The sequence below is a fragment of the Rutilus rutilus genome (genome assembly GCF_951802725.1).
Source record: "Rutilus rutilus genome assembly, chromosome: 16".
In the NCBI taxonomy this organism is placed as follows: domain Eukaryota; kingdom Metazoa; phylum Chordata; class Actinopteri; order Cypriniformes; family Leuciscidae; genus Rutilus; species Rutilus rutilus.
The window spans coordinates 6,442,029-6,462,225 of NC_140224.1; the positions used below are offsets into that span (position 1 = coordinate 6,442,029).

General features: G+C 37.4%; 1 protein-coding gene across 2 annotated transcripts in view; it reads left to right on the top strand.

Annotated features, from left to right (window-relative positions):
• prkg1 (protein kinase cGMP-dependent 1) overlaps window positions 1–20,197 on the top strand; it is a gene marked incomplete at its 5' end in the record, with an annotated part of 174,781 nt that overhangs the window by 46,993 nt on the left and 107,591 nt on the right. For both annotated transcript variants that reach the window (XM_084433534.1, XM_084433532.1), the window contains one exon: window positions 7,657–7,770. In XM_084433534.1, coding sequence (XP_084289660.1) covers window positions 7,657–7,770 — 114 coding nt within the window. The remainder of the gene's footprint in view (window positions 1–7,656; window positions 7,771–20,197) is intronic.

Here is a 20,197-nt window from a genome sequence, read left to right on the forward strand (position 1 = left end):
TTGGTAGCTGTCAATGGAGAGTACAGAACTGGCTCAGATTTTATAAAGAATATCTTCATTTGTGTTCCGAAGATGAACGAAAGTCTTTGTTTGGAACAACACAAAGAGTGAGTAAATGATGACAGAAGTTTCATTTTTGGGTGAACTATCCCTTTAAATGTGTGTTTTGGATGTTGTCTTTCTACTAGTCTGAAATAATGCATGTGCAAAATCTCTTAGTGTAAAGAACATTTTAGTAATCGAAAGAACCTTTTTCCACACTACAAAATATTTTGTGCAATTGAAAAGTGCAGATATTATAGCATCAGCTTGGAAAATACAGAGCATTATTTTTTGCATGCGCATCTTGTTGTCTCCGGGCCCTGAAGCATACAGTACCACATTTTACGTCCTAGTTACAGTAGGTTATTTCCCTTGGTTGCGGATTCAGTGATAATAGAGCACAAGTCAGCATGACCTGCCCGAAAATAGGCTGATAGTCACTGCTCCCTGATAACAACATCCTCCTTTTGTGCCTGGTCTCATTCCTCATATTGCCTTGCCAAGATAAAGCCATCGGAACATGATGGAAATCGAATACAACTTTATGCTTTAAGAGGAGACATTGGCGGCTGGACCTTTGGTTTGATGTATTATGTGGTGAAGGTTTCATTGTGGACTCAAAACGTGTGACTTTGAATTTCAAAGCTTGAGTCTTGACATTGACATTCAAGTTGCTGTTACTTTTGACTTGACTCAAACTTGCATGTCAAAATCTAATTTGATGTCATATAAAACGGTACCATTCTTCCATGTCGGAAATTGAGTTAGCTGTATTCAATTGTTGATGATTTGACACAATCCTGGATTATTCTGTTCTTAAAAGCTCATCTAAGTTGTCAGCAACAGGTCCTTACGTGAGAACCATATTGAACCAGTGGGAATCATATTTTAGTGTTATTACAATAACTTTAGAATAGTTATAGTTTACAATAACATTAGTTAAGTATCTCTAGTATCTATTTTCTTATGGCATCATGCAACTGCTTAACTAGAATAAATTAAATTATGATTTATTTGCAACCCTGACACTGAAAAACTACAACATACAACCTGCTGAATTGCAAGAATAAAAATATATGCATAAAGGAAATAATGCAACCGTTAACTGGTTTTAAAATAAACCCATTTCTCTTTATTCTACTGCTTTTTTTGTTTTCTTATGTTAACAAAATCCAGAAATATTAATAATTAAATTATTGAATATTATACAAATTATTTATTCTAATTATATATAATATATTATTAAATATGTTAAATATATGTTAAATGTTAAATATATTCAAATTATAACTTAACCATATTGCTGATCACAGATTTGAGTAGTTATACATATGCTCAGAAAATTCAGTCAAGATATTTTTGATGAAATCTGCATGTGCATTTGAAAAACCAAATTACCCAATAAGCAATTATTGAATTTCATTCAGAGTTGTGCGACAATCAATCACTGTTTGCAGATACTATAGAAATGAATGGGAAGTGCCATAAACTGAATCATACCTGTAGCGCAACTTATCCGTGGTTTCTCTTACAAAACTATTTTCTTTTTTCGGTTTAAACTCTAAAAATAGATCAATCCAAAATGAATGTTTAAGAGCAAACATTTTGAAGATTAGCCGATGGGATGTCGATTCATTAAATGATAAGCTATTTCCTCACAAATGCGGTTTATTCAGCGTAGTGAAGCCCCTCCATTGACATCCATTAAAAAAAGTAATTTCAGCAGTAACATTTCAGCCGTAAATAAATTATAAATGTTAGCTAGATTAGGTTCATGACCTGTCTAGCGATGTATGTTTATGCTGAAATATAATGAAATAATGGTTGTATTTTTAAAAACATCTATCGTGTGTTGTTACATGTAGCGAGTTGACTCACGTGATTTAAGTTTCATGCTTCAAAGGGAGCATAGTGAGTATCAGTGCTCCCTGATTTTCACGGTGCATTGTGGGACTTTTTAGGGTGCCCTGGAATGATTATGCAATTGACAGCCTTTAAAATGGATCAGTGCCCTGACTACTGAATTAGGGAGCTGATTGAGACGCGCAAAGGTTATGTTGCAGGCTTAGTCATGTTTGATTGATTTCTCACACCTGTCCCTCATTAGTTCATTAGTTCATGTGTATTTAATGGCCTCTGTTTCAGTTCCTCATTGTCTGGTGTCGTTTGTGTTAATACATGCTGTTACGTTGCCTTTCCTTTGATTTGGATTATCGTTATGTGGGACTATACACGTTTGTTTAATAAAGTTCACGCTGCATTTTGAGATCCTCTACGTCTCATCATCATCATCCGTCCTTGACAATGAACTGATTTAGAATTTGTCATATTATCCCAGATGTGTATGTGTACATGTATGATGAAGAACAAGGCCGACACGCATCTCATTTGTGTGATATTTATGTGAAATATCTTTAACTCCTGAATCATACCTGGATTTTTTTTTTTTTTTTTTTTTTTACATTTTAAACTCAAAGTTATGGTTGCGTAGTTAGCCAAGTGGCATACCATAAAGTAAACAATGTAATTTTAGCTTGCCAATGCCTATTGCCAACCAGTAGCTTTGACTTGACTATTTCTCAATCAGCTGAGCCAGTGAATCTGGGTCAGATTGTGAAGTATTTGGTAATCACTTTTTTATGAGTGCGTGACCTGATTTTATCCATTGTAGGTTGTTGCATTTTTATAAAATTACTTCATGATCTGTATTTCTAGCCACAACCGTGTTCAGGAAATCCACATGATTCCTTTATTTATAATATTTACTAAGACTTACAGACCAAAGCCCACAACTTGGCTTGACTCAGTCCTGCAGCCTCTAACTCAAACCTGATAGTCAAAGTCTAGGATGTGAGAATCGACTGATAGAACTTATGTCTTCCAGATGTTCAGTGTCTAAATTGTACATTTAAAATAAGTTTAGCATTGTATGCACACATTGAGTGAGTTGGCTGGTGTGCATGGTGGGCTAAAAGTGGATGTGTTTGTTTCGTGCTGTTAGAGCTCGGGATGGCCAGTGGTGATTCAGATCCGTCATTAGACAGACCCCAGGTGGCAGGAGAATAGAGCCACAGCAAACTGATTCTGGGCCAGTGTATTTGTAGCCTGTTTGGATTAGCTTTGCTGATAGCATCAGAGCTGCAGACTAGCCTATCAAGAAGTATGATGAAGAAGATAAGCATTTTTTTCCCCCTGTGGAGAGGACCCTTACTGTTTGTTTTCAGCTGATTCAAATTTGACAATGACTCACAACTAGTCTCTTATGCTCACCAAGGCTGCATTTATTTGATCAAGCATGCAGGAAAAACACTATTATTGTGAAATATTATTACAATTTAGAATAACTGTATTCTGTTTGAATATATTTTAAAATGTGATTTATTCATGTGATGCAAAGCTGCTTTTCTTCAGCCATTAGTCCAGTCTTCAGTGTCAAATGTCCAAATTCTTCGGGATTCTTTGATGAATGGACCTGCCAAATTTTTTTTTTTTTTTTTTTGTAACATTATAAATGTCTTTACTATGCCTATCACTTTGGATCAATTTAATGTGTCCTTGCTGAATAAAAGTATATATATATTTTTTTATCTTACTTGCTCCAGATTTTGAATAGTGTATTGTAGAGTATCACGGTTCCCACAAAAAAAAAAAAAAAAAAATATATATATATATATATATATATATATATATATATATATATATATATATATATATATATATATATATATATATATATATATATATATATATATATATATATATATATTTATTTATTATTATTATTATTATTATTATTATTTTTATTTTATTTTTTTCAGCAAAACATTAAACAAAGTAATGAAGTAAAACAATAAACTGAAGTAATGCTACTGAAAATTCAGCTTCGCATTGACAAATTACATTTTAAAATATATTCAAATGGAAAACTGTTCTTTTAAATTGTAATAATATTTCATACTATTTTTCCATAATATTTATTTTTAATAAATATATTTTGATTTTTAAGAGACTCACAAAAACACCATAAATTTATTCCAAAAATTATTCCAAATAGTAAATATAAGACGACCCCCTTTTTGAAGACCAAATCTTGTCTTTAAAAGAAAATACTTTATTTGAAAATTTAGCATATTTTTTTATATTTACATTTTAAATTTTTGCATTTAAAGTATGGTAAATAAATACTGGTAAAATGTACCAACAACAATCACTTGCAAAAATAAACACTTTAATGCATAGCTACCATACAAATAACCTGAAGTTCTCATTTCACTATTTTTTTTTTTATGTACAGTGACAAGCATGTACAGATGCTGGCATGTCAAAAAACACAGGTGTTTGATCCGCATTACCAGGGGATATGAATGGTATGATCCAGGGGATATGAATGTTTTTTCCTTTGGCCGATCACATAACGCTGAAAAGACATCAGTTTCTCCCTGAAGTCGGAGGGCAAGTGCTAAACCATTACACTGCTTCAAAACGGCCGCTTCGAGGATATTGACAAACAAGTGCATCAGTACCGAAATGAGAAATGATGTGCCTCACTGGTGGGTAAATTCAGCTCTTTGGTGATTTCCAGTGCCTTCAGCTGGATGAGGACTATGTGGCCTACTGACACACTTGCCTGTCAGTTTCTTCAAAGCGGCCGCTTTTAGAAACGCGGTAAGCTTTTCATTGACTTTTAGCATTTTTAAGACTGTCTTTTTGGGCTCGTCATCTTCTAACATTACACTCTGACACAGCGTCTTTCTTTGCTGCTTAATGAGAGTAGTTTGACTCCGCTGTGTTTATCAGTTCTGGGGGAAACACTCAATTTACACGTATTTGGCACTACCTATTGGTGCGGGTGTATTATTGACATGTAAAAGTTTAGAAGCCGAATATAAGACGACCCCATGTTTTCAGATGTATTTCCAAAGAAATAACAAAGTCTTGAATTCGGAACTATATGGTACATTCATATAAACCCCCACCCCCAATTTTTCTTCCTATATTTCGACTGCGAGTTTGCTGTGCCTGGTGCCTTTCAGTGTTGGGGAAAGTTACTTTGAAAAGTAATGCATTACAATATTGTGTCACTCCCTTAAAAAGTAACTAATTGCGTTACTTAGTTACTTTTTTAGAAAAAGTCATGTGTTACTGTACCTTTGCGTTACTTTTTTTTCACCTGGGCTGGGCTTGTTTTTTTTTTATGACAAACAATATTTTTGGGCAAATGTAAAGACCCTTTAACACCAAAAATTAAATAATAAGCCTCAGGCTGAAAGAAATGCAAATTCACGCTTGTACAGTAGAGGGTGCAGCTCAAACTAACCTTTCAGCTGTTCTGCCATTCTGGATAATGGAAGAATAGGATGCAGGAAAAAAAAGTTTAACACTTACTTTACCAATAAATAGATTTTTTTTGTCTAGTCATTTTTGCTTAATTTTAACTGAATCATTGAAGGTCAGAAGCAAGTACATTGGTCAATAAAGTGAGATTAAATGCATACAAATTTATGTTTTATTTAACTTATTTAGTTATTGGAGGTTTGCATAATATTCTGATTCTGAATTTCACTGATTTTATTCATTTTGAGGAATATATATATTTTTTTGTGCAAGTAAGATGAGTAAATGCACGCTCACATTAGTCTAGAACTACAATAACCATCATGTTTACACACAACGCCTCTGCACTTCAATTTGTCTCAACATGGGGACAAGAGAGCTGTCAGTCAATAAATGGGAAAACAAAGTAACTTGCCTTACTTATTTGAAAAAGTAACTCAGATATATTGTTGTCAATTTGAAAAGAAATGCATTACTTTACTAGTTACTTGAAAATGTAATCTGATTACAAAACTCAAGTTACCCCCAACACTGGTGCCTTTGCTCTGCTGGTGTGTTTCTGTTCTCTTTTCTCTGTTTAGAGATTTCCGCACAAATTACATTTTGGGAAATGATTGCAATGCAGTCTGTGTGCAAGTCTGGAATAGAGAACCAATCATGTTTGGAGCAAAAAACATCCGGTTCTGATTTATAGCCAGCTGACTGGTGTATCTCTAATGCCAATATTCCAACCGCAACACTGTGTTATACAAAACCTTTATCACAACCAACATGACTTTTATGTGCATAACATCCGATTGTAAATATCGGCATAAACAGCTTTGCTTTTACTTGCTACCTAGTAACAAACTTGGCTTGCAACTTAAGTAAACCAGTAGTCACTTAAGTATGGTAAATGGACTGCATTTATACAGCGCTTTCAATAGACACATGGCCACCAAAGCGCTTTACATATTGCCTCAAATTCACCCATTCATTCACTCATTCATACACATCCAGCTCGTCGGGAGCAGCTGGGTTTAGGTGTCTTGCTCATGAACACCTCGACACTTGGTCAGGTGAAACCGGGGATTGAACCACCAACTTAAAAGTTCAGGGCACTCACAAGGCAATGAATAAGAGAAAAAACTGTATCAATACTTGAAATCAGACAAAGATAGGCATAAGCAGGTTAACCAACAAAGTATATTGATAACTCAATGGTCAAATCAGAAAAAAAAAACACTTATCCGAGAGTCCTTGATCAAATAGTCCATGAGTGAGAAGTATTGTCCTTATGCGTGAATCCTTAGTCCTTGAGCCCAAAAAATGAATCAAAATGTCCAGAAAAAATGGTCATAATCCTCCAAACGTGATGAAACCAAAATACCAAAAACCCCAAGTCTTCTCTTGAACCTCGATGGGTAATTAATCCATAAACGACTTCAAAAGAGAAGGCTAAAAAACACCAATCTGTTTGATTCAAACAGGATCGCCTAACATGCATGCTGCCTTGCCAAAACCTGGCTTGGCCTTTTCTAGTAAAGAAGGCCTTCCTCCTCTAAGGTGCACTCCTGTCAAAATAAAAGTCCATTTTGCCAACTACAGGATGTTTCTGCCCCAAACATAAAAGTCCCACATACAAAAGACAGAGACCTTCAACTAGGGCCTGAAACCAATTTAATCATACCTATACTATACTTTTCACATGAGAAAAATAAAGTATGTGTATTTCTCTTAGCCCTAATATAGAAGTGTCACAACCTTACTGTTGCCAGCATTTAGCCTGAAGTGTTTTCTCAGACCTACTTTATTCTAAGTAGGGCCCTCGGAAGCTTTGGTATAATTTGAAAACTGCATGAGGTGACAGATGAGCTCTTCAGCCAAGCCTGTTGTTGAATTTCCCATGAGTTAACGCAGAGGAGTTGCGTGTGTAATCCTGAAATAACAGTCCCAGGCCCTCTCAGTATGGTTTCACTGCATCTCATCTAATAGTTTAGGCATAATATTTTGCTAATCCTCCACTCCTTTATTTTTTTCCTCTTTTCACTGGCCTATTTCTCTCAGTGCCCATTACATTAGAGAGCTCGTTCCTTTACCAGTCATTTCACCTCCCCCACTCTCCTCGAAACTTTCTCTTCATGTCTGCTGGCCTAATGAAATGAGACTGTTATTGGAATGTATTAGGCCAGGCTCGCTCCAATCCAGGCGACTGGCACGGATGCATTTCCAGACTGTCATGCTTACTTTCATGAACAGAGCATCAATGGACTTAAGGATATACCTTCTGATTGCTTTCAGATGGCAAGGTGGAGGTGACCAAGGAGGGGATGAAACTCTGCACCATGGGACCGGGGAAAGTGTTCGGAGAGCTCGCCATCCTCTACAACTGCACCAGGACTGCTACGGTACAGAGTGAGTGAGGATAACAATGCACCTGCACATTTACAGTTCAAAAGTTAATTCATGGAAATGTATTGTACTTTTTGTGCAAAACATCTGGTAAATATAAGCACATGAGATTGCATTTGCAAATATGCAGACACACATGCAGATACATGAATGTGCACATGGAAAGACCCTTTCTCTTTATAACCGTGCAAAGACGAACCACAATCTGGAGTGAGTAACCATGGAAACACATACACTGTGTTGTCATCCTTAACTTAGCTAGAACAGCTACTCTCAGGAGGGAGTAACCATGGAAACCACACACACAGACACACACACACACACACACACACACACATACTGTACACTATATCTACATATATGAAGTAGCTTAAATTCCTTACATACTTTTTTTCTGTCCCTTTAAATATTTTAATGCAAAGCTTTAAGGCATGCTTACTAGCAAAACCAGTAGAGAGTCTTGTGATAATAAACAATTCAAATATTGTTCTGCTCTATTCGAGTTTGACAAGGTCTTGTATTTCTAAAACAATATGACAAGCTGATTTGTATGCATGTCAGCCTGGCGAAATAATTTGCAAGCCTGACTTAATTTAATTATCAAAATGTACAATGGATAATGGCTCCGGTTCTTCCCCTGTTAAACCAAATGCAACAATGTGTTTTATTAGAAAATTGCATATTGTTTATTTTGCTGCGTGATAGTACTTCAATTGTTACTAAATCACTGATCTTTCGTGTGTTTGCATCCTTGTTATTGACACTGGTAGAAACTGGTAGCATGAAATAGTGAGATATATACCAGCAACGGAAAGAGGTGAGTCAGAATCTCAGTGTCTCATCTGCATCTCTTAAGTGCGAATGCTAGGCCATTTCCTCAGATTTGAAGAGAGTCACCAGGATGAGAAACACAACCACAAAGCCATTATGTTGTCATGTTGAAGTACAATCTTCAGCATCTTATTTTTTAGCTTTTCGCCTCTGAGGCAAATGCAAAAACAAGTTATCCCCATCTCTCATTCTGTTTGCCCCCCCCCCCCCCTCTCTCTCTCTCTCTCTCTCTCTCTCTCTCTCTTTCAATGTTTTCTGTGAAGCAGCTGTTGCTTTACAAGATCTGATTAAATATATTTTGCTGCTGGTTCTGTTTCAGCGTTTTATTTTTGTTTTTTTTACTGATTGTATTGCTGAGATTTTACCCTTTCTTTTGAAGTTTTGCAAGATATATGATGGGAACCAGGAATGGGCAAAACTAATTTAAGAATTGGCTCTCTTTCAATTCATGAGTATGGAATAGAATTTATTTTGCCACATGATGTTGAATTGGAATATCTTGAATGTTTTCAAAAGAATTTCCGTCTACATGGCACAGCTGATTGGTTGTTGTTGCATCAGCGTCCAATGAGCTGCGGCTCAACGTTCAAACAAATACCTGGGTGTTGCTGGTATGCAGTATGCAGCATGCTTTCAGAAACCCTACATCTTCCCCAGCTCCACCTGTATGGATCTGCTACGGGGGTTAATTCATGTATGTTACATGTGCAGAAGCAGCATTACATGCATTACATCTTACATGCTCTCAGCAATCTCTGTGAATGGTTTGTCAGTAGCAAGTCTCTGTACTTGCTCTACAGCAGCAGCGTAGTAGATCTATTCCGCCAAGACCAAATACATTAACATTGCCATATCCATACCAATCTCCGAAGAGTTGTCATGACAGAAATAAATAAATATATATATATATATATATATATGTATGTATGTGTATATATATATATATATGTATGTATGTATATGTGTATGTATGTATGTATGTATGTATATATATACCAGCACATCCTAAATGCAGAGAAAAGCAAGGAGAAAGATCAGGGGAGAAGGAGATAGGGGAAAAATAATGACACATGTATATATCAAGGTGAGACCAAGCAAAAATGATTTAGCAGTGCTGAGACATTCCCTGGTGATCTCCGAGCTTACTGATCTCTACAGAGTGTCTAGTCATAAACTACAAGGAGCAAGGTTCTTAGAGAGGTGTGCTGTGAGTCACTGCTATATGAGAATCACATGCATCACACAAGAAGGAGAATGTAATGATGTGTTAGTGACTTAAGGAGCTTAATCTATTCACAGATGATGATAACATTTCCATTATAAAAAGATTATATGAGGAAGCTATCATTTGGATGTGAGTCATGAAGATGTTGTAAATGCCAATTAGTTTTTTGTTTTTTATTCTTCTACATTTACTATGCACTGTAAAACATTTCTAACCTCCCTAACTCAAAATTTTCTAGTGACTGATAACATCTAAATTTTTCAATTGGCCCAAGTGAAATTCTGTAAATTTAATTTTATAATTTACAGAATTTCACTTGGGCCAATTGAAAAATTTAGATGTTATCAGTCACTAGAAAATTTTGAGTTAGGGAGGTTAGAATTTTTTTACAGTGTGCCAACTCTGTTGGTGGTGTTTCAGTAAACACACAACATCAATACAACAGGGAACATTAGTCTGACATTAATCTGATATTTGCTATACCTCATCACTGTGTCTGCTGAGATACAGAGATCCATTCAGTATGTTTAAAAAGAAAGTTGGTTCACTCCAAAATATAAATACTGTCATCATTTAGTTTACTTCCAAACTTCTATGACTTCATTTTGTTGAGCACAAAGGGATTTTTTTTTTATCCTTTGTATTGCATCAAATATTTTTTACATTTATGCATTTGGCAGATGCTATCTATATCTATATCTATATCTATATCTATATCTATATCTATATCTATATCTATATACACTCACTGGCCACTTAGGTACAGCTGTTCAACTGCTTGTTAGGTCAAATATCTCATCAGCCAATCACATGGCAGCAACTCAATGCATTTAGGCATGTAGACATGGGCAAGACGATCTGCTGAACTGACTGCTATTTTTCTGGCTCTCGTATGGAGCGAGAGTAATAGGCTTAGTCCAAGAAATATAGTTATAGTCTCAGATTCAACTTCAGCATTGTGTAGTATTAAGAACCTACAGTCTCAGACAAGGCAGGATATTGTATTAGACATAGCTCAATTAATAAACAATCTGCAGAAGTCAGGAATCAGTGTCACATTTTTGTGGGTACCAGCTCACATTGGAGTTACAGGGAATGAGTTGGCAGATCAGTATGCTAAGAAAGCTACAGAGCGATCTAGTATTGATATGGAAATTAAATACAGTAAGGCTGAAATTAAGAGTATTGTTAAGGATAAACTGAGAGGAAAGTGGCAGAAGTTGTGGGACAGTGAACCAACTGGTAGACACTTTTACAATATTCAAAAGAATGTGGGAGGGTGCAGAAACGTACATAGGAATACTCAGGAAGAAGATGTGATCTCTAGGATGAGGCTAGGCCATACAGGTTTGAACAGCACCTTGTTTTTAATGAAAAAACATGCTGATGGCACGTGTAGTGATTGCAATACTCAAGAAACTATAGAGCATGTGATAGAATCCTGTAGTAAGTACTAGTATGAGAGGCAGAAGTTACTTAGGTGTCTTGAAGCTGAACATATACCCTTAAGGATTAGAGGGTTATTACAGAGACAGTCTGAAGAAACATGCTACAGCTATCTGTTCCTTTTCTTAAGAGAAACGGGTCTACTAAGGAGAATATAAATTTTTTTTATTTTTTTTTATAGAGAGTAAGTAGTCCAGATCCACACTCCTTTTCAGAAGGTGGCGGTAATGCACACCATTCGTTGTTTGCCAACCGCCAAATAAACAGAAGAAGAAGAAGAAGAAGAAGAAGACGATCTGCTGAAGTTCAAACTGAGCATCAGAATGGGGAAGAAATGTAATTTAAGTGACTTTGAACGTGGCGTGATTGTTGGAATATTTCAGAAACTGACGATCTACTGGGATTTTCACACACATCCATCTCTAGGGTTCACAGAGAATGGTCCGAAAAAGAGAAAATATCCAGTGAGTGACGGTTCTGTGGGAAAAAAATGCCTTGTTAATACCAGAGGTCAGAGGAGAATGGCCAGACTGGTTCGAGCGGATAGAAAGGCAACAGTAACTCAAATTGTTACATCTGAGGTCTGCAGAAGAGCATCTCTGAACGCACAACAGAAGACCACCGGTGCCAGGAAACTGAGGCTACAATTCACACAGGCTCACCAAAATGGGGTGAAATTGGAAATGGAAAAATGCCTGGTCTGATGAGTCTCTATTTCTGTTGTGACATTCAAATGGTAGGGTCAGAATTTGGTATAAACAACATGAAAGCATGGATCCATCCTGCCTTGTATCAATGGTTTTGGCTGGTGCTGGTGGTGTAATGTTGTGTGATATTTTCTAGGTACACTTTGGGCCCCTTAGTACCAATTAACTATCGTTAAAAATGCCTCAGCCTACCTGAGCTCAAATCTTCTCAGACTGGTTTCTTGAACATGACATCGAGTTCACTATACTCAAATGGCCTGTCACCAGATCTCAAGTCAATAGAGCACCTTTGGGATGTGGTGGAACAGGAGATTTACATCATGGATGTGCAGCTGACAAATCTGCTGCAACTTCGTGTATGTATGGCCATATACACATTTAACATTCCTCAATCACATGTGTAAATTCCATCCACTTGATAGAGTGAAAAATTAATGTAGGTCAGGCTACTAATATCGTAGCACAGGAGTTGTACCACATCTGTATGATCTTGAGGGAAGGGAAAGAGAGAAATACACACACAAACAGAGTAAGGCAGTGTGTATACTTTGCTGTAGACCTGCGATCTGAAGCCTCATTAACTCTGTATGTATGGGAAAAAAGTCCTATTCAAAGACAGCCAGCCACAAAGCTTGCTCTTTTTGGCATCTGGACTCATTAAGGGCATTAGCAGATAAAATTTAGAGAGCAACACATTATCTGTCTCTCCAGTTCATTGTTGCATTAAGTGCAGAGAGTCGCTTGTTGCCATAGAAACCCTTGCGCATTGAATTTTAGTGGTGAAATCCCCAGGGGAGGTCGTTTCACCCTTTGGTTTTTGGCAGTGTCCCTTTGCTCATGGTTGGTATGGCACTGAATGTGACTTCATTATTTCCAGCTTTTTTTTTGCTGGAAGTATGTGTTCAGAGTTCAAGGATGTTTAAGCAAGCCTTTTGGAGGAAATGGCCATTTATAGTTCCAATAGTCATTATTTACTCAGCGGTGATGATGGTACAGTGTTTTGCGATGATTTACTTCCTCATTTAAAAGTAAAAGCTTTTTCAAAAGATGATTGTTCAAGACTGCCCATTGCTTATAATGATCACAAGCTGTAGAATTGTCTGAATCTCTGGCTATGATTAAATGTCGTACTGCTATTATAATAACAGTTTGCTCTCTGCCAGTCACGTCTCTAATGCCCCAAACAAGGATGACACGCACCTTTTAAAGTCGAACTAATAGGCATCACCATTGCCAAGTTTTAACAAGCTAGTTCTTTTTCCTTTCAAAAAAGAAAAATGTTTGTAGCACCACTATTTGTTGCACCGTTGTAATAGACCCAAAACCTGAAATGAGCTGAGAAAAAGCATTCTAATATGCTGACTTTCTGGAAAGTCTCTTCGCATCCTACACATGTCAGGTGGAGTTCAGTGCCGACCGATCAGGTGAAAGGGAACATTAAGCAATGGGATGTTGTCAGCAGAGTGTGAAGAGAGGATTCTAAGAGAAAATAACCGAAACTGTGATTTAAAACTAGACAGAATGTCTATAAAGACATTGGTTTTGTTTGAACTTGAACAATCTTTTGTTTTACGAGGGATTTTGGGTTATCTTTTTTGAGGTTTCTTCGTGGATATGGCGATGACATGGACTGAGCTCATCACTGCCTGAAGCAAGATGGCGAACCACCCACCAAATGCCAAAGGATTTCAGCGGATTCACTGCTTAATTTTAACCGGACGGAGGAAAAAACTGTGTTGGATGACAGGGGGAACTGACGTTGAACTCTCTTCTCTTCTCAATCGACAGTTGTCTGTTCGTTCCGTTCAAAATGATGTCTCTCATTGCTGCTCCTTACCAACCTGGAGTACTGGTCTATGTTTCCCTTTGTATGAACCTGGGTGTTCGTTCAGCTGCAGTGTCCTGAGGGAAATTGCTACACATACTGTAATTTAAATGTAAAGGATTTAAACTGTATTATGATGCAGTTCCTAATAAAACTGCCAGCCAACTGGCAAGTGGTGAGGACATTCCAAAATTAATCAGAAAGTAGCACAAATAAGAATGTGGGCACAAAATACTACATTCTTCTGACTTGTGAATCTTGTAACATCTTGTGACCTTGAATTCCCAGAGTGCCCACCTTGGTGCTTGTCAGTGTTGGGATGTCTGAACAGCGTGTGTCACAGCTATCAGTGTGTCTGACATCAGAGGGCTGTCATCTGGAAGACAAAGTGGAAGTATGTAATAGTCCTCAACCCTACTGTGCAATTCATCTCCTCTAAACCAGCCTTTAAAGGCTTTCACACTTGTAGTATTGTTGCCAAAGAAATGCATTCTATGTGATAGTTGTGAATAAAATCTGTTACCACATTGAGTATTAAAGGTGGCGACAGTCTAGGTGGTTTGGTTGTTGAATGCAGTTGTCACTCTCGTTTATAACTGAACTTTGTGAGAACAGAATTACATTTAGTACTCTAACAGAAGAATGATAGCCATATTCTGCTGAATGCAAAATCTATTCTCATTCCCAAGGCATCGAACTCACCCATCCGCGCTCATCTGTGGTTGAGCAAACTTTGAAAGCTGTGCGAACACAACTGTGCATGAGACTGAGCAGAATGCGGAAAATTAAGTATACCCGGACCAGGAATGTAATTCCAGGTCAATACACAGACGAGAAAGGCATGGGAATTTTATCATTATGAAATCAAATATTGGGTTATAATTTTATCATTATGACATATATGTTGGGGTATCATTTTATTATACTATTTAGACATTTTTGAGCACCTAACCAGACCCTGTAGGAAGCGACGACCAGGAGACTGTTGGTCGCTGCAATCATCAAGTCCGACTAAGGGAGCTGTGCATTGTATTTTATAGGCATTCAGTGGGCAGTCCTTAAAGGTTTTGACCTTACACATGGCCTTAGAAGGGAAAACTAAAATTACAGTCTGATTGGCTGTTCAGCTTAGTGAAAGAGTGCACGAGAATAATAGCAAAACAGCGAGCTATTTCAATATCATCATGAACGGAGTGGAATAAAGAAAGTATTTAGCAGGATTGGTATTCAAAACGGTAAGCACGCGCTGCTTTGTTTACGGTTTGTGTATCTCCAGCCTGCAGCAACAGTTTCCCTTTTTGAATGACAAATATACACGAATATATCTGCAGAAATAGACAGTTGTCTCATTCTCACACAGGCGCAAAACGTGCATGCTAGTTGACAGTAGGCTGTAGTTCTCTCGGTGTGTTAAGATCAGAGATTGGCAGAACCCCTGACTGGAAATATATTTAATCTAATCAGTAAACTGATGCCATTGTGTTCACCTTGAATGCCCAATGACATTGTAGTTCACCTGAGTTTTTCATGTGATGTTATGTCAGGATGTAGAATCAACAGATCTTTAAAACATCAAACAGATTCTTAAAATTGTAATCCCACAACCCCTTACCCTAAACCTAACCATTTGATAATATAAAACACAATTGGCAGATACAACTACAGCCAGGACTTATTACAAAATTACAAACATTCCAAGCCTTCTGGGGCCAAACTATTGCTTTGTGTGAGGAACAGACCCAAAAGTGATCCCCGTCTTCATCTGCCATAACACTCAAATAAAAAAAAACATTTGAAAATGTCTGCCTAAAGAAGCTTTACATCAGCTTTGATTGAAAGTATATGTTCTATGCATGCAAAGAATTAAAGGTGCCCTTGCATGGATTATTTTATTATTTTAGAATGTTTCCTGGGGTGCCCTTATAATGTTAGTATGTTTTTTAGATCAAAATTTGTTATAATTTAGAAATAAAAGGCATTTTTCCTAGCCTGATTTTAGCCTCTGATTTGAACTCTCTGTTTGAAGGGGCGTGTCTGCTGTGAGACTTCAGTGTAAACGCCCACTGCTGTGATTGGCTGCTGTGAGACTTCAGTGTAAGCCTGTTGATCACATGAATGAAGATCTTATCATTGCAACGCAGTTTCTGCACTCGCACTAATGATTTCACGAATGCAAACATGATGTACGTACAGTAAGAGCTTCGTTGTGCAGTGTAACAGCGTCATTGATTTCATAACGAGTTTTGGCAAGTGTCCAGATAAACTCGCACTGTGTGATTGACAGCTTGGGCGACTGGAAAGGGATTGTTCTTTGATCGCTATCTGTATATTAATCACAGAGTTTAAGTAAGATTATTTTCATCCTACTAAGAGAAACGACGTGAAGTTGATCGTTTAGTCACTGGCTTGATTTACTGATGCATAAACAGTATTGAACGACTTTGAGAGAAAGATTATCTGTCTGAACTTGAACAATTACACATCAGACATTCACATAACCCACTGGTTCTTCAGAGGCTCGGATGAAGGAACAAAAAAAATGCCTTTGTGTTCATTTGTACATCCAAACACTGAGCAACTGCCATGCTTCGCTCGTTTGCAAGCCATGATGTCTCTCGAAGAAAAATGATTCGGACGATGATTCGGCTGCGCAGTTCCGCCTGGCCTTGAACATGGGCTGGCATATGCAAATTTTTGGAGGCGTACATATTAATGATCCCGACTGTTGCGTCACAGTCGGTGTTATGTGGAGATTCGCCTATTTTTCAGGGGTGTTTTTCAAAAACGAGATTTAAATAAGGAGGAGAAAACAATGGTGTTTGAGACTCATTGTATGTCATGTCCATGTATTGAACTCTTGTTATTTAACTATAATAAATTCAATTTCAAATTCTAGGGCACCTTTAAATGAGTCTTGAGCCGATGCATAAGGCAAGCAATTTAAAGTCGATTCATAGTTTCTTAGTCGATATAGGGGTAACTTTAGCATCTTAAAAAGTAATGCTAATGGTGCTTAACCATGCTTCAGTTTTTCACACATTTGGAGTGAGAATGGGTTGGAATATAGCCATACACTTGTTAGTCTTCAACTGGCTCCAGATATCCAAGCCTTTTTACATGCTGAAAGACGAACTGATTTGGACACAGACTACTGAACCAAACAATGAGGCATCACAGCTTGAGGGTGAACCAAGGATATGTGGCATTTGCCATGGTGCTGTTTAACTTACAACAAAAATCTGTATTAATGAATATTTTTTGTTTCACATTATTGCAAGAACAGAATGACTGGAGACATTCATAAATTACCTGTTTTTATGTGCAAAAAACAATTTTATAAAAAAAATAAATCAAATGTATATACAAGTTTGATAATAAATCTGACAGGAGGAGCTCTAGGACTTGACTCACAGGGTAACCTCAGGTTCACTGCCCCATCAGTCCGCACTGTATGCTGCTAATGTTTCTGGTTATGGAGTCACCCACTATCAGAGTCCTGTGCTCGGCTGCGCTCTGAGCTGAGTCCCACTGTCTACTCGGCCTTGAGCGCCAGTTAGCATCAGTGTTAGCTACTGGCTGATTCGGTCTGTGTCCGATCACATTCATCTTGTTTGGGGATTCCTCATCCTACCTTTATTAATACTTCAAATCTGTTCTCAAGATGTATAGGTGGTGGTAGGAAACCAGTGTTTGCAATCCTTGTCATAGCCATATCTGGGGTTGAGGATGCTACTGCGGCAATATGTGATGCTCCATGACAAACTGATGTCTCGAGTGCCTTTGGGTCTCGCTCTCTGTTTGTGCCATCGATTAGTGTGTTGATTGGCTTGTTTCTCTACACTCAGTATGGCCTGTCGAGGAGCACTACTGTAGATTCATGGGACTCTGACGGCATGCATCCATGACGAAGCTCTGTTTTGTGTTCCGTCTGGTTTGGTAGTACCGTAAGTAACTTTGTTTCAAGAACTGCAATCCTTTGTAAAAGTCTGTGGCAGTTTGTGCAGCAAGTAGATTCTAGAAGAGGCATTTTCTTTCTTATCCTTTTGAATGTAGGCAGCTGTGTTTTCCCTTCTCCGGAATGTAAGCTGATGGCAGTGGGAGGCTGGTCGGATAGGAAAACCGCTTTTTTGTTGTAATCTTCCAGTCACAAAAGTTTCTAGTTTTAACCTTGATGCCAAGCTATGTTGATTTAGCACTGTGCTGATTTGCTGAAGTTAAAATTAGGAGATAAAATATAAAAGCGATAGAGGAAGCAGTATCAGATAGATCCAGTGATCCTCCTTTAATTCTTGTCCACTGTTCGTTGTGGAGACGACTTGCAAGATGTAAAGTAGCTCTTCACCGGGATGATGATATGCATTACTGTGACAGAGTGCTTGATTGTAACCACACGTTTCCTAATGAACATAAGGAGTGGTCACAGTCTAGAGTGGCTGCTTCACAGTGTGAAAACGACATGGAAATTCTGAACTAGACCCCGTGTCTTGCTCTCGCTTTTGCTCTTCTCTCTCTCCACTCCTCTTGAGATGTTAGTGGAAGAAGACTTTGAGTCTGATTAGGGTCATGTGCCCTGATCATAACCCTCCGGCTGACGTGATTTGTGTGATTGGATTTTTTTTTTAGAACAGAACATATGTGTTATTTAAAATAACTTGTAAAACCTCTTGGGTTTTTTTTTGTGGAGCATGCCTGGGCTGTATCAAACAAAGAATGTGTGTTGTGAGGTGGCCACTCCTGCCACTGTAATAACAGTGAAGTTAAGCATTCAACTAAACCATGTTGTGACAGATTAATGACTTGGCGCCTTTATTTATTTTAGTAAAGTTAGTTTATTTTTGTCTACCTTTAGAATTATAATTTCAGCATGTTAAGATTATTTAATTATTTAACATTTAACAATGTTCTAATTTACAAAATTATTTGAGATGGCATTTGTAATTATGACAATTTAAAATGACTATTTAGCCTAGTAACTTGTTTTTCTGCTCATGCTGAGATCATTTTGATTATTAGTCGTTGTTTTGTTAGTAGATTCTTATAGGAAAATATATGTGCTATGTGCTTTATGTGCCTTATGTGCTATATTTTTTACTGTAAAAACACTAGCCTGTTCGTATGATTAAATAGTTGATCTTACCTTTTTATATTTATATTCAGTTTGGCTCAACTGATTAGATATTTTGGTAACACTTTACAGTAAGGTCTCATTTGTTAACATTAGTTAATGTATTTACTAACAATGAGCAATACATTAGTTAAAGGATTTATTCATCTTTAATATTAGTTAAACTTCATAAACTTCTTTTTTCTTTTACAAAGCACTGCTGAGCAAATAATGACAGAATTTGCATTTAGGGTGGTTAGAGCTGGTTGGTTTGATGAATGGCTTAACTCTTCATTGAAGATTTTTTTTTTTTTTTTATCATTATGAAAATGGATGGGAAAAACACAGAACTGAGGCGGCTAAAAACAGTATGTGGTCACTGTTGCGCCCTGTTGGATTTTAGCAGTCCCGTAGATCACTGTTTCCAAATTAAAGCTTATTCCTTACAAAAATGTACAATGGTAACCTTAGTTTTAGCCACAATGCCATCATTGTTCACCAGTTATTGTTACTTCTGGAAATCTCTAATAATTTGACAATTAATAGAGTTTTTGGTAACATGATATAATACGGTTTTATTTGTTAACATTAGTTAACTACATTAGTCTACATAACAATGAACAATAATATGTACGTATAGTATAGATGTTTGTGAATGTAAAACGTTTGCAAAATTTCACAGATCAAAGTGCGTGAAAAATGAAGGTATTGTCTCCCAAAAGAAAGAGCCGATTCGGAACTGCCTGAAAGTAATTCCAGTCTTACCTCCTGCATGAATCCACATAGGTTTTGTAACAAATTAGCATAATACCCACCTATGGCCTTCATTGGCTGCCCGCGACAAACATCTACTTTGTCCCTCCCTCAAACACTTTAGTTGTAGCTGAGACTGGAAGAGTTTGGTTGAGAGGACACTGTTTTCTGCGCTGTGAAAGCAAATCCACTTTGCATGCCCTTCCAAAGAACGAGGACTCTCGCTGGAATTGATACGCCAAAACCAACGCCATCGTTGCTGTTCGTATCACAGTGTATCAAGCGCTGAGGAAGCCTCTGGAGCTGAAATTCAGATACGGTAATGGACGTTTGATATTCAACACACGCTGTTAGCAGTAGACCATCACAACAGACTGGGCTATCTGACCAATTAGAGCAGAGTAGGCTTTTGGAAAGGATGGGTTTAGAAAGACCGAATCCTTTATCGAACCGTTTCAGACACTGTGAGAGAAGAGGTGATGCTGCAATGAAGATTATGAGAAAATGTAAGTGCTTTTTGACCTTGAATGCATTTGAGA